This window comes from Coccinella septempunctata, chromosome 4 (genome assembly GCF_907165205.1).
Source record: "Coccinella septempunctata chromosome 4, icCocSept1.1, whole genome shotgun sequence".
NCBI lineage: Eukaryota > Metazoa > Arthropoda > Insecta > Coleoptera > Coccinellidae > Coccinella > Coccinella septempunctata.
Window position 1 is genome coordinate 33933552 of NC_058192.1, and position 15454 is coordinate 33949005.

A 15454-nucleotide genomic window follows, 5' to 3' on the forward strand; every position below is an offset into this window, starting at 1 on the left:
AAAATAAACTGTACACAAAAGAAAATAGACAGGTACACTAAAGCGTGGACGTCAACGGCTGTGTCTGGTCGGCGCTGGACGGCTGGCAAAATTTCACTTCAGGAAAATGGACGGTTTCGGAAATATTCGGAAGTAAGTCAAGTCTCAACTAAACTAAGTGCAAAGAAACATGCACAGTTTCGGAAAAATATACGGAAGTAAGTCAAGTTTCAATTAAACTGAGTGCAAAGAAACATGCACGGTTTCGGAAAAATATACGGAAGTAAGTCAAGTTTCAATTAAACTGAGTGCAAAGAACGGTTTCGGAAAAATATACGGAAGTAAGTCAACTTTCAATTAAACGAAGTGCAACGAAACATGCACGGTTTCGGAAAAATATACGGAAGTAAGTCAAGTTTCAATTAAACTAAGTGCAAAGAACGGTTTCGGAAAAATATACGGAAGTAAGTCAAGTTTCAATTAAACTAAGTGCAAAGAACGGTTTCGGAAAAATATACGGAAGTAAGTCAAGTTTCAATTAAACTGAGTGCAAAGAAACATGCACGGTTTCGGAAAAATATTTCAACTAAGGCAAGACACAATTTAATGAAAAGTACGAACGGTTTTAAAAATAATCAACGGAATTCAGTCAGGTCGAAATTTGAAAACACCAGTTCACCGGGGTACGCCCTCTATCTCTGTCTCGGTGGTTTGTCTATGATCCGGTGTCCTTCGGTCTCTCTCTCTCTCTCGGTGACCTCAAGCTGGCTGGCTGTCAAACAGCGGCCACAGAGTCCGGCGGTGAGGGTATTTGACGGTTATGAAATCCCAACTCTATGCTCGGCGAATCTAACCTATAACTATAATTCAAACGGTTGGAAATCGGGATGAAACGGTCAAATATTCAGGAATCGGAGAAATCAGGGGGGCCCAACGTCCTCCTGGGACCCAAATGTCACCCTACGGTAACGGAAAGCTATATACAGCAGGAAATGGTCAATCTACGGTTAATTCGGATTTTCAGCCAAGCAAAAGTCTAGAGAGAATATTATTCCATAAAGGTGCAATGAAGCGGTAATAATTTCAACAATCACTTGCCTTAGATTTTCCTTTTATTCATAAGTACGGTTTTACTTTGCACACACTCCACTCGTTCACCTCTCAACAACGATTGTCTCTTTTTTTCTCTTCACCTTCCAGGGCCGCGAAGAAATATCCCCTCTCTACTCGGAAAAACTCTCCTCCCTATGGGAAACTCACCAATCCATTGGATAAAGCAAAAATGATACGGTTATTCAATTGGCCCAGAAAAAGACAGAGGCAACGGATGAGAAGGAAAGTAGAAAAAGTTATGATAACTTTTTCAGAGCAAACAAAAAAAAATGGTGGAACGGAAAGAATTATTAAAATAAATGAATTCTGAAAACATAAGAGATACAGTCTTTCCTACTAACATGGACTGACCGGTGGAAAACTATGAACTAACAATTATCGGTAAGGCTCCTTTCAATCGTAACACACAACTATTGTTATCGGTACACCCCCTATGACAGTATTTCGGTTTTCTTCAAAAATATCTCGGTTATCAGGCATTATTATGCAAGTATCGGTTGAAAAATTTAATTTTTTGTGGCGGAGCAGAATCTGGTTCGTCACACCCCCCTCTGCCGTGTGCAAGAAAAATAAAACGGAGTTTTATTTTTCTTCTAACCCTCCTGGGTTTTCGGTGTAGTTTGCGGTGGCAGCCTGTGAACAAACCAAAGTTGCGGGGTTATTGAACTCGGAACTATTTTCTGGTATTGTGACCTAGTTAGCGGTACTTTGATGGTGGAAACGGTTAGCGCATCCACCATTTCGGTTGGTGAAATAAAAGATTTTTCGGAACGGTATTTATTCAACGGAAATAACGGTATTGAACAACGGTGTTTTGTCTTTTACGGTAATGATTTAACGGTCTCAATCCACTTTCACCTTCTTTTTCGGTGGGGTCGGCAACGGTGTGGGCGGCGACGGTTTGGACGGTACCGGTATGTGCGTCTGTGCAGGCGTCGGTTCAGGCGTCGGTGCAGGCGTCGGTACAGGCGTCGGTACAGGCGTCGGTGCCGGCGTCGGTGCAGGCGTCGGTGTGGCGGGCCTCAACCGGAGATCCGGGAGTACGGCCTCTGCCCTGCTTCCTGAGGATCCGCTCCGGCTTGGGGTTCCTCGCTGACTGACGGTTGTTAAGGGCGGTCTTCTGTCACGGTCGGTGGTTCGGGCACAGCAATCCCGTGATAGCACACCCACGCAGCCACACCTAGAACAAAATTTCACCCGCTCCCCTCCGCAGTGTTCTCGTCGGTGGCCTTCGTTGCCACACCGCCAACAGCTTCGGGGGCCCAACCCCAGGTAGACATGATATCCACCGGTACCCACGGTCCTGGTGGCTGGCGGTTCTGTGCTGGTCCCGGCGTCCCTTTTTCTTTCCTGCGGCACCTCCCAGTCTGCCGACAGGCTGAGCGTCGACCCATTACTTTCTGGAGAAGGCGGTCCGGACGGTGGGGTCGGTTCCCTAAAGGTTAACGGTCGGCCCATCGAGTAACGTTTCATCCTGAAAATTTCATACGTTAATCAAACAGAAAATAACGGTTCATCGGTACCCTGTTAGGTCAATCGGTTTTTTTTTTTGTGTTAGTAACGGTTTTTTTACATTTCAGACGGTACCTCTCCAAGGGAGGACTTCAGATCCTTGATGTGAATGTGTCGGAGAATCTTACCACTGCCATCCTTGATGTCATATACCACAGGAGATACTACCTTTATAACGGTATACGGTCCGGAGTAGGCTGCAATTCCCTCCACTGCGGAAGACAAGGGATGTTCCCTTCGGTATACTTGGTCTCCTACTCGACATCGCCAGTCCCTCCGACGTAGATTGTAGTAGTGGCTCTGCTGGGAGAAAGCTCGTGCCAATCTAGATCTGACAAACTCATAAGTTTCGGTGAAACGGTTTAATTTATTTGCATGCCAAGCAACTTGCGGTTCGGTATCTGGTTCGGTGTCTGGTTCGGTGTGTTCCTTTTCATCCCGGTTGGCCATCTTGGTTAGATACTTGGCGTTCGGTGAACGCATCTCCCTACCAAAATTCAGGAATGCTGGGGTGTATCCGGTCGACTCCTGCCTTGCAGAGTTTATTGCGAATGTCAATTCCTTCAGATGCTCATCCCAGGTACGCTGATCCTTTTCACAGAACTGGGCTATCATTGTTTTGAGGGTACGGTTGACTCTTTCTACGGGGTTACATTGGGGAGAATATACTGGTGCTAAACGGTGTCGGATCCCAAGGTCTCGCAGACTTCCCTTGAACAATCGGCTATCATATTGTGAACCATTATCACTGACCACGGTTTTCGGGCATCCAAACTTCAGGATTACATCCTCATATAAAGCCTGGTACACACCCTTTGCGGTTGCTCTTCTCAGGGGCCTGGCCTCCACCCATTTTGAAAATCGGTCCTGCATCACAACTAAATAACAATTTCCCTTCCTCGACCGAGGAAGCGGTCCCACAATATCGGTGCTAACGGTATCCCAAGGTTCTCTTACCACATACGGATGCATTTTTCCAGGGGGCTTCTGTTGCGGAACTTTGTATCTCTGACACGTACCACATTTACGGACATATCGGGCTATTTCCTTGAACATTCCTGGCCAATAGTAATTTCGGGCTATACGGGTTATGGTTTTCGCTATCCCCAGGTGTCCAGCGGTCGGTCGGTCGTGGTTTTCCTGTAAAATATCTATTCGGTCGTCCTTTGGAACGCATAGCTTCCAAGGACTGCCGAATTCAGGCTCGGTAAAATCATCAGCATCCCAAAAATGGCGGTATAATTTTCCGGACACAATACTGTAATCGGGAAACGCTGCGGGATTCGCTCTTACCTCAGCCAATTTTTTTCGGTACCATTTACAACTTACAGTCTCCTCGGTCAGACATATAGTCTCGGTGGTCGGTAACGGATTTCTGGATAGACTGTCTGCTACACGGTTGAGGGCTCCTTTCCGGTACTTTATCTCGAAGTCGTATTGCTGTAGGAATATGCTCCATCTCGCAATTCTTCCGGTGGGAGACTTGATAGATTGCAGCCATCGCAAGCTCATGTGGTCGGTTATAACGGTAAAACGGTAGCCTTCTAGATACGGACGCAGCTTGTCAATGCTCCAAACTATTGCCAGACATTCCTTTTCTGTAACAGAGTAATTTTTCTCTGGACCTGACAAGGTCCTGCTAGCATAAGCGATTACTTTTTCCTGTCCATCAACGGTCTGTGTCAGGGCAGCTCCCAGTCCTGCATCTGATGCATCGGTTTGAAGGACGAACGGCTTTGAAAAGTCCGGACAGGCCAATACCGGTGAGTGGGTCAATTTCTGTTTCAGGGTCTCAAAAGCGGTCTGTTGGGCGGTCTCCCATTTCCAGGTTTGCTTCTTCTTCAGTAATGCGGTCAACGGAGTCACAACTTTGGAGAAGTCTTCGATGAATCTTCGGTACCATGAAGCAACACCAAGGAAACTTCTCAATTCTCGTACGGATTTCGGTGCAGGCATCTCATTTATGGCTGAAATCTTATCAGGATCGGTACAAATGCCGTCCTCGGTTACTACATGTCCCAGATATTTCAATGATTTTCTTACAAACTCACATTTTTTCGGATTTAACTGCAGGTTGGCCTCCCTGAGGCGGTGGAAAACTTTCCTTAGGTTGTCAAGATGTTCGTCCAATGTCTCTCCAAGAACTACTATGTCATCCAAGTACGCAAATGCATCCGGTTCCATCTCAGGGCCAATAACTCGGTCTAAAAGACGTTGAAAGGATGCCGGTGCGGAATGCAGACCAAAAGCCATTACTTTGAACTGGAACAGCCCACGGCCAGGGACGGTAAATGCGGTGATCGGTCGACTCTCGGGGGCTAACGGTACCTGCCAATAACCCTGTTTCAAATCAATAGTGGATATATACTTGGCTTTTCTCAACTTGTCTAAAATTCCTGAAATATAAGGCAACGGATAGGCATCTTTAACGGAGACATTGTTAACCATTCGGAAATCTATACAAAATCGGGGTTTACCATCCTTTTTCTTGACAATTACTATCGGTGAACTCCAAGGGGATGAAGACGGTTCTATAATGCCTTCGGCCAGCATTCGGTCGACCTCATTGTTTATTATCTCCTGCATCTTCGGATTTTGGGGACGGTAACGTTGCTTGATCGGTTCGGTGCCTGGTTTGAGTTTAATTCGGTGTTGCATCAGTGGAGTTGTTCCTCGGAGATTTTCGAATGCCTTCAATTCGGTCTGTAGAAACTCCTCCAGCCTGACTTTCTCTTCTCCACTCAGGTTCGACAAAAGCGGTCCTATCGCATGTAGTTGTCCTCGGTTCTCTGGCTCGCTGAGCCGGGCTTGGATGGACCTTCCATTCAGGAAACATTCGGCGGTTTGGAGATTAATGGAAAAGTTGTGTGTCCTCAGTATATCCATTCCCAGTACTACATTGATCGGTAAATCTGAAACTAACAACAATTTAGCTTCCATAATTTCAGACCCAATTCGGACCGGTGCGGTATATATTTCTTTAATCGGTATTGAACTTCCGTTAGCGACGGTGGTGGTAACGTCCCTAACATAATCCGGTTGTATACCCACTACCCTGCAGTAGGCGGCCACTTCACTGCTGATAAAGGACCTGGTGGCTCCGGTGTCCAACAGTGCTGGGAACTCCTTGTCTCCTACAAAAACATTAATTATCGGACGGTAATCGGTAGGTTTTTCTCTCTCATGGACCGAGGATGGGGTTGCTTGGAACTGACGGATCCCCGGTTTCGGACAGTTCCTTAGTAGTTTAACGGACACTTACAATCCCTAGACATGACACCCCTCTTACCACATCGAGAGCAGAACAGCAGCGGTTTCGAGGTGCATTGTGCTCGGAGATGACCCTTGCCACCACATCTCCAGCACTGGGGTTCGGTTGACGGTCGGTTCGACTTTTTCGGTTCATCCTGTCGCTGGGGTATTGTGGAGCTCTGAGCTACTTTCGGTTTTTCAGACGGTTCGGTGCGGTTCGGAGTGTTCAGGTGCATTCCGATCGGTTTGACGTTCGGTGGGGAATTTCGGAAGGTAAGATGCGGTTCGTTGATGAGACTCTTTTGGATCGGTGGCGAAGCATAATTAGCGGTTTGCCATTTGACCAATTCAAAAACTTTTCCTTTCCGGAGCAGTTCTTCTATGGTTGAAGTCGGTTGGAAGGCCAGGGCGGTTTGCAGTTCTGGCAGTAAACGTCGTCGGATGATATTCACCTGTTCTTCCTCGGTCGGTCGCTTTACGGTCAGCTTCTGAAACAGGTTTTGCATTCGAGTTACATACAACAAGAGTCGTTCATCGGTTCCTTGAGTGCGTTTCTTGATTTCCTCCAAAAGGATGTCCTCGTAGTCGGGAGGAAGAAAGGCCTCTCGGAGTTGTTCCTTGAAGTCGGTCCAGTCGGTGAAGGTGCCTCTCCGGGGAATGTACCAGTCTCTTGCATCCCTACGTAACAGCTCGTATATTGACTCGAATAACTGTTCGTGGCTCACCTTTCTAGCCTCGGCAAGATACTCAGCCTCCTCCAGGAATGAGGTCACACTGGTTGACCCATCGAACGTCAGGTTCCATTTCCACACAGGAACGGTAGGAACGATGGAATGGTCGGTGGTTTTCGGCGGTTTCATCGGCGGGTATTCGGTCGTCAGTTCGGCTTCCTTGGTCGTCGGTACTTCGCTTCTTACTTCTCTCATCCCAGCGGTATCGGTAGGAGATGAGGCAAATGAAACTCTCCTGGTTGATTTGGCAAACTCCCTCGTTAATCGCCTCGACTCAGGGGATGTTATTAGCGGTTTGTTTTCCTCACTGGTTCGGTCGGTTGGCAGTGCTTGTTCAACGGTAAATGGGAGGATGTCGGCGGGCGGTCGGTGGTATGAAGGTTGTTTCTGCAAAAAAGTACGTTCAATTTGTTCGGTTAATAATCTGCAAACTTCTTGTCGGTTCTGCTGCAGCCGGTCATCATGAGTGGTCGGTCGGGATATGTCACAATCCTCTCCCAAGTTCAACAAGTCTGCTTCTCCAACGGTGGTTGAGCACGGAATCAGACCTGGACCAAGTCTAGATGCGCAGTCCGGTAATTCCTGGTCCATCAGTGACGGTGTTCCGGCTGACAGGTTCTCTGGAATACCACCTAACCAGTGAGTATTCTCCAGCAATCTCATAGCCATCTTCAGAGAGTGCTCCAGCTCGGTTTTCTTGTGAAGCAGACTGACAGCTTCCGGAGATAAACTTCTCAGTCGGCCTTGAACGTGCAGTAGCCGGCTCCTAATGCGCTGCAACTCATTGTCTCTATTATTAAAATCGAACTCACATATCTCTCCCATCAAGTCGAACAACTTGGCACCACAAACCCCAATTTCCTGTGCCTGGTCAATTTCATCTCTTGGCATGAACGGTATGTCGGAATGGATGGCCCTTCTCAGTTGAGCTCTTTTCTCCTGAACGGTGTGTCCCACGGTGCAGCCTCTTGCCTCTAACTCCCACGTAAGTTCGTCACTTTTCAGTCGGTTGACATCCATTTTTACGGTACCAGAAACTCAGAAGAAAGATTTACAATATGTACTATACGGATATATGCCAGAAACAAAGAACGGTTACCAATTTGCCAGTGAAGAGTATTTAAAGAAAACGGTACGGTTACGGTAACAGGAACTACTCACAGAACAGCAGAAGTCCCTGCTCGGGCGCCAGATGTGATAGACTTTTCGTACTCTGGCAGCTCCTTACGGTTGCTCGGGCGCCAGTGGGGCAATCAGTCAAACCCCACGTCTCTCACAGAATCCCCAAAGAATTGGAGAGCCCGGGTAGACTTGAGTATCAGTGGAGAAGGGTATCGATGAAGACTAGGGCGGTAGCGTCTTCTAAGTGTCTGCTTTTCAACGGTCTTTAGGCGTCAGAAAGAGTACTTACCTCTTCTAACTAAACTCTTAGATGAAACTGATTTAATAAATAGACTCTCACTGGCAAAATAATTGGCAACAAAAATAAATGTTCAACTATTTATTTCTATTAAAATAAACTGTACACAAAAGAAAATAGACAGGTACACTAAAGCGTGGACGTCAACGGCTGTGTCTGGTCGGCGCTGGACGGCTGGCAAAATTTCACTTCAGGAAAATGGACGGTTTCGGAAATATTCGGAAGTAAGTCAAGTCTCAACTAAACTAAGTGCAAAGAAACATGCACAGTTTCGGAAAAATATACGGAAGTAAGTCAAGTTTCAATTAAACTGAGTGCAAAGAAACATGCACGGTTTCGGAAAAATATACGGAAGTAAGTCAAGTTTCAATTAAACTGAGTGCAAAGAACGGTTTCGGAAAAATATACGGAAGTAAGTCAACTTTCAATTAAACGAAGTGCAACGAAACATGCACGGTTTCGGAAAAATATACGGAAGTAAGTCAAGTTTCAATTAAACTAAGTGCAAAGAACGGTTTCGGAAAAATATACGGAAGTAAGTCAAGTTCCAATTAAACTGAGTGCAAAGAAACATGCACGGTTTCGGAAAAATATACGGAAGTAAGTCAAGTTTCAATTAAACTAAGTGCAAAGAACGGTTTCGGAAAAATATACGGAAGTAAGTCAAGTTTCAATTAAACTGAGTGCAAAGAAACATGCACGGTTTCGGAAAAATATTTCAACTAAGGCAAGACACAATTTAATGAAAAGTACGAACGGTTTTAAAAATAATCAACGGAATTCAGTCAGGTCGAAATTTGAAAACACCAGTTCACCGGGGTACGCCCTCTATCTCTGTCTCGGTGGTTTGTCTATGATCCGGTGTCCTTCGGTCTCTCTCTCTCTCTCGGTGACCTCAAGCTGGCTGGCTGTCAAACAGCGGCCACAGAGTCCGGCGGTGAGGGTATTTGACGGTTATGAAATCCCAACTCTATGCTCGGCGAATCTAACCTATAACTATAATTCAAACGGTTGGAAATCGGGATGAAACGGTCAAATATTCAGGAATCGGAGAAATCAGGGGGGCCCAACGTCCTCCTGGGACCCAAATGTCACCCTACGGTAACGGAAAGCTATATACAGCAGGAAATGGTCAATCTACGGTTAATTCGGATTTTCAGCCAAGCAAAAGTCTAGAGAGAATATTATTCCATAAAGGTGCAATGAAGCGGTAATAATTTCAACAATCACTTGCCTTAGATTTTCCTTTGATTCGTAAGTACGGTTTTACTTTGCACACACTCCACTCGTTCACCTCTCAACAACGATTGTCTCTTTTTTTCTCTTCACCTTCCAGGGCCGCGAAGAAATATCCCCTCTCTACTCGGAAAAACTCTCCTCCCTATGGGAAACTCACCAATCCATTGGATAAAGCAAAAATGATACGGTTATTCAATTGGCCCAGAAAAAGACAGAGGCAACGGATGAGAAGGAAAGTAGAAAAAGTTATGATAACTTTTTCAGAGCAAACAAAAAAAAATGGTGGAACGGAAAGAATTATTAAAATAAATGAATTCTGAAAACATAAGAGATACAGTCTTTCCTACTAACATGGACTGACCGGTGGAAAACTATGAACTAACAATTATCGGTAAGGCTCCTTTCAATCGTAACACACAACTATTGTTATCGGTACACCCCCTATGACAGTATTTCGGTTTTCTTCAAAAATATCTCGGTTATCAGGCATTATTATGCAAGTATCGGTTGAAAAATTTAATTTTTTGTGGCGGAGCAGAATCTGGTTCGTCACAATGTTGAATTTCAGTTCGATAGTTCAGATAGGAATTGAGATTTCAGTGATCTATTCGGCAAAGTGTGATATCAATTCCTCAAAAACTGTTGAACCAATTCGACCCAAATCTTGAAACTGCACATAGTTTTCGAATTGAGATGCACACGTTGAATTTCAGATCGATAGTTCTGATAGGAATGAAGATTTCAGAAGTCGATTCTGCAAAATATCATTTCAATTCCCAAGGAACTATTGGATCGATTCGAACCAAATCTTGAAACTGCACATAGTTTTCGAATTGAATTGCACATGTTGAATTTCAGTTTGTTAGTTCAGATTGGAATTGAGATTTCAGTGGTCAATTCGGCAAAGTGTGATATCAATTCCTCGAAAACTGCTGGATCAATTCGACCCAAATCTTGAAACTGCACATAGTTTTCGAATTGAGATGCACATGTTGAATTTCAGATCGATAGTTCTGATAGGAATGAAGATTTCAGTAGTCGATTCGGCAAAATATCATTTCAATTCCTAAGGAACTATTGGATCGATTCGAACCAAATCTTGAAACTGCACATAGTTTTCGAATTGAGATGCACATGTTGAATTTCAGTTCGATAGTACAGATAGGAATTGAGATTTCAGTGGTCTATTCGGCAAAGTGTGATATCAATTCCTCGAAAACTGTTGGATCAATTCGAACCAAATCTTGAAACTGCACATAGTTTACGAAATGAGATGCACATGTTGAATTTCAGATCGATAGTGCAGATAGGAATTGAGATTTCAGTGGTCAATTCGGCAAAGTGTGATATCAATTCCTCGAAAACTGTTGGATCAATTCGACCCAAATCTTGAAACTGCACATAGTTTTCGAATTGAGATGCACATGTTGAATTTCAGATCGATAGTTCTGATAGGAATGAAGATTTCAGTAGTCGATTCGGCAAAATATCATTTCAATTCCTAAGGAACTATTGGATCGATTCGAACCAAATCTTGAAACTGCACATAGTTTTCGAATTGAGATGCACATGTTGAATTTCAGTTCGATAGTGCAGATAGGAATTGAGATTTCAGTGGTCTATTCGGCAAAGTGTGATATCAATTCCTCGAAAACTGTTGGATCAATTCGAACCAAATCTTGAAACTGCACATAGTTCACGAAATGAGATGCACATGTTGAATTTCAGATCGATAGTTCCTATAGGAATTGAGATTTCAGTAGTCTATTAGGCAAAGTGTGATATCAATTCCTAGAAAACTGTTGAACCAATTCGACCCAAATCTTGAAACTGCACATAGTTTTCGAATTTAGATGCACATGTTGAATTTCAGATCGATGGTTCTGATAGGAATGAAGATTTCAGTAGTCGATTCGGCAAAATATCATTTCAATTCCTAAGGAACTATTGGATCGATTCGACCAAATCTTGAAACTGCACATATTTTTCGAATTGAGATGCACATGTTGAATTTCAGTTCGATAGTTCAGATAGGAATTGAGATTTCAGTGGTCAATTCGGCAAAGTGTGATATCAATTCCTCGAAAACTGTTGGATCAATTCGAACCAAATCTTGAAACTGCACATAGTTTTCGAATTGAGATGCACATGTTGAATTTCAGTTCGAAAGTGCAGATAGGAATTGAGATTTCAGTGGTCTATTCGGCAAAGCGTGATATCAATTCCTCGAAAACTGTTGGATCAATTCGAACCAAATCTTGAAATTGCACATAGTTTTCGAATTGAGATGCACATGTTGAATTTGAAATATCATTTCAATTCCTAAGGAACTATTGGATCAATTCGAACCAAATCTTGAAACTGCACATAGTTTTCGAAATGAGATGCATATGTTGAATTTCAGTTCGATAGTGCAGATAGGAATTGAGATTTCAGTGGTCTATTCGGCAAAGTGTGATATCAATTCCTCAAAAACTGTTGAACCAATTCGACCCAAATCTTGAAATCGCACATAGTTTTCGAATTGAGATGCACATGTTGAATTTCAGATCGATAGTTCTGCTAGGAATGAAGATTTCAGTAGTCGATTCGGCAAAATATCATTTCAATTCCTAAGGAACTATTGGATCGATTCGAACCAAATCTTGAAACTGCACATAGTTTTCGAATTGAGATGCACATTTTGAATTTCAGTCTGATAGTTCATATAGGAATTGAGATTTCAGTAGTCAATTCGGCAAAGTGTGATATCAATTCCTCGAAAACTGTTGGATCAATTCGAACCAAATCTTGAAACTGCACATAGTTTTCGAATTTAGATGCACATGTTGAATTTCAGATCGATAGTTCTGCTAGGAATGAAGATTTCAGTAGTCGATTCGGCAAAATATCATTTCAATTCCTAAGGAACTATTGGATCGATTCGAACCAAATCTTGAAACTGCACATAGTTTTCGAATTGAGATGCACATTTTGAATTTCAGTCTGATAGTTCATATAGGAATTGAGATTTCAGTGGTCTATTCGGCAAAGTGTGATATCAATTCCTCGAAAACTGTTGGATCAATTCGAACCAAATCTTGAAACTGCACATAGTTTACGAAATGAGATGCACATGTTGAATTTCAGATCGATAGTGCAGATAGGAATTGAGATTTCAGTGGTCTATTCGGCAAAGTTTGATATCAATTCCTCAAAAACTGTTGAACCAATTCGACCCAAATCTTGAAACTGCACATAGTTTTCGAATTGAGATGCACATGTTGAATTTCAGATCGATAGTTCTGATAGGAATGGAGATTTCAGTAGTCGATTCGGCAAAATATCATTTCAATTCCTAAGCTGCACATAGTTTTCGAATTGAGATGCACATGTTGAACTTCAGTTCGATAGTGCAGATAGGAATTGAGATTTCAGTGGTCTATTCGGCAAAGTGTGATATCAATTCCTCGAAAACTGTTGGATCAATTCGAACCAAATCTTGAAACTGCACATAGTTTACGAAATGAGATGCACATGTTGAATTTCAGATCGATAGTGCAGATAGGAATTGAGATTTCAGTGGTCAATTCGGCAAAATGTGATATCAATTCCTCGAAAACTGTTGGATCAATTCGAACCAAATCTTGAAACTGCACATAGTTTTCGAATTGAAATGCACATGTTGAATATGAAATATCATTTCAATTCCTAAGGAACTATTGGATCAATTCGAACCAAATCTTGAAACTGCACATAGTTTTCGAAATGAGATGCATATGTTGAATTTCAGTTCGATATTTCTGATAGGAATTGAGATTTCAGTGGTCTATTCGGCAAAGTGTGATATCAATTCCTCAAAAACTGTTGAACCAATTCGACCCAAATCTTGAAACTGCACATAGTTTTCGAATTGAGATGCACATGTTGAATTTCAGATCGATAGTTCTGATAGGAATGAAGATTTCAGTAGTCAATTCGGCAAAATATCATTTCAATTCCTAAGGAACTATTGGATCGATTCGAACCAAATCTTGAAACTGCACATAGTTTTCGAATTGAGATGCACATGTTGAATTTCAGTTCGATAGTGCAGATAGGAATTGAGATTTCAGTGGTCTATTCGGCAAAGTGTGATATCAATTCCTCGAAAACTGTTGGATCAATTCGAACCAAATCTTGAAACTGCACATAGTTTACGAAATGAGATGCACATGTTGAATTTCAGATCGATAGTGCAGATAGGAATTGAGATTTCAGTGGTCTATTCGGCAAAGTGTGATATCAATTCCTCAAAAACTGTTGAACCAATTCGACCCAAATCTTGAAACTGCACATAGTTTTCGAATTGAGATGCACATGTTGAATTTCAGATCGATAGTTCTGATAGGAATGAAGATTTCAGAAGTCGATTCTGCAAAAAATCATTTCAATTCCCAAGGAACTATTGGATCGATTCGAACCAAATCTTGAAACTGCACATAGTTTTCGAATTGAATTGCACATGTTGAATTTCAGCTTGATAGTTCAGATAGGAATTGAGATTTCAGTGGTCAATACGGTAAAGTGTGATATCAATTTCTCGAAAACTGTTGGATCAATTCGACCCAAATCTTGAAACTGCACATAGTTTTCGAATTGAGATGCACATGTTGAATTTCAGATCGATAGTTTTGATAGGAATGAAGATTTCAGTAGTCGATTCGGCAAAATATCATTTCAATTCCCAAGGAATTATTGGATCGATTCGAACCAAATCTTGAAACTGCACATAGTTTTCGAATTGAAATGCACATGTTGAATTTCAGTTCGATAGTGCAGATAGGAATTGAGATTTCAGTGGTCTATTCGGCAAAGTGTGATATCAATTCCTCTAAAACTGTTGGATCAATTCGAACCAAACCTTGAAACTGCACATAGTTCACGAAATGAGATGCACATGTTGAATTTCAGATCGATAGTTCCTATAGGAATTGAGATTTCAGTGGTCTATTAGGCAAAGTGTGATATCAATTCCTCAAAAACTGTTGAACCAATTCGACCCAAATCTTGAAACTGCACATAGTTTTCGAATGGAGATGCACATGTTGAATTTCAGATCGATAGTTCTGATAGGAATGAAGATTTCAGTAGTCGATTCGGCAAAAAATCATTTCAATTCCTAAGGAACTATTGGATCGATTCGAACCAAATCATGAAAGTGCACATAGTTTTCGAATTGAGATGCACATGTTGAATTTCAGTTCGATAGTTCAGAAAGGAATTGAGATTTCAGTGGTCAATTCGGCAAAGTGGGATATCAATTCCTCGAAAACTGTTGGATCAATTCGAACCAAATCTTGAAACTGAACATAGTTTTCGAATTGAGATGCACATGTTGAATTTCAGATCGATAGTTCTGATAGGAATGAAGATTTCAGTAGTCAATTCGGCAAAATATCATTTCAATTCCTAAGGAACTATTAGATCGATTCGAACCAAATCTTTAAACTGCACATAGTTTTCGAATTCTGATGCACATGTTGAATTTCAGTTCGATAGTGCAGATAGGAATTGAGATTTCAGTGGTCTATTCGGCAAAGTGTGATATCAATTCCTCGAAAACTGTTGGATCAATTCGAACCAAATCTTGAAACTGCACATAGTTTACGAAATGAGATGAACATGTTGAATTTCAGATGGATAGTGCAGATAGGAATTGAGATTTCAGTGGTCTATTCGGCAAAGTGTGTATCAATTCCTCAAAAACTGTTGAACCAATTCGACCCAAATCTTGAAACTGCACATAGTTTTCGAATTGAGATGCACATGTTGAATTTCAAATCGATAGTTCTGATAGGAATGAAGATTTCAGTATTCGATTCGGCAAAATATCATTTCAATTCCTAAGGAACTATTGGATCGGTTCGAACCAAATCTTTAAACTGCACATAGTTTTCGAATTGAATTGCAAGTGTTGAATTTCAGTTTGATAGTTCAGATAGGAATTGAGATTTCAGTGGTCAATTCGGCAAAGTGTGATATCAATTCCTCGGAAACTGTTGGATCGATTCGAACCAAATCTTGAAACTGCTCATAGTTTTCGAATTGAAATGCACATGTTGAATTTCAGTTCGATAGTGCAGATAGGAATTGAGATTTCAGTTGTCTATTCGGCAAAGTGTGATATCAATTCCTCAAAAACTGTTGAACCAATTCGACCCAAATCTTGAAACTGCACATAGTTTTC

General features: G+C 42.1%; 1 protein-coding gene across 1 annotated transcript; it reads right to left on the reverse strand.

The window, feature by feature from the left end:
* Nucleotides 1-1853: 1853 nt before the first annotated feature.
* On the reverse strand, nt 1854-9283 carry LOC123312159 (branchpoint-bridging protein-like). Its single transcript, XM_044896415.1, has 2 exons — nt 9242-9283; nt 1854-2566 (listed from the first exon to the last, which is right to left on the reverse strand). The coding sequence occupies exon 2, from the start codon at nt 2563-2565 to the stop codon at nt 1936-1938; it is 630 nt and encodes a 209-aa protein (XP_044752350.1). The 5' UTR covers nt 2566; nt 9242-9283; the 3' UTR covers nt 1854-1935.
* Between the last annotated feature and the right edge of the window lie 6171 nt (nt 9284-15454).

What these genes read in the sequence shown, in the direction of transcription:
- LOC123312159 (XM_044896415.1), bottom strand. Translation starts at nt 2,565, where the DNA reads ATGAAACGTTACTCGATGGGCCGACCGTTAACCTTTAGGGAACCGACC.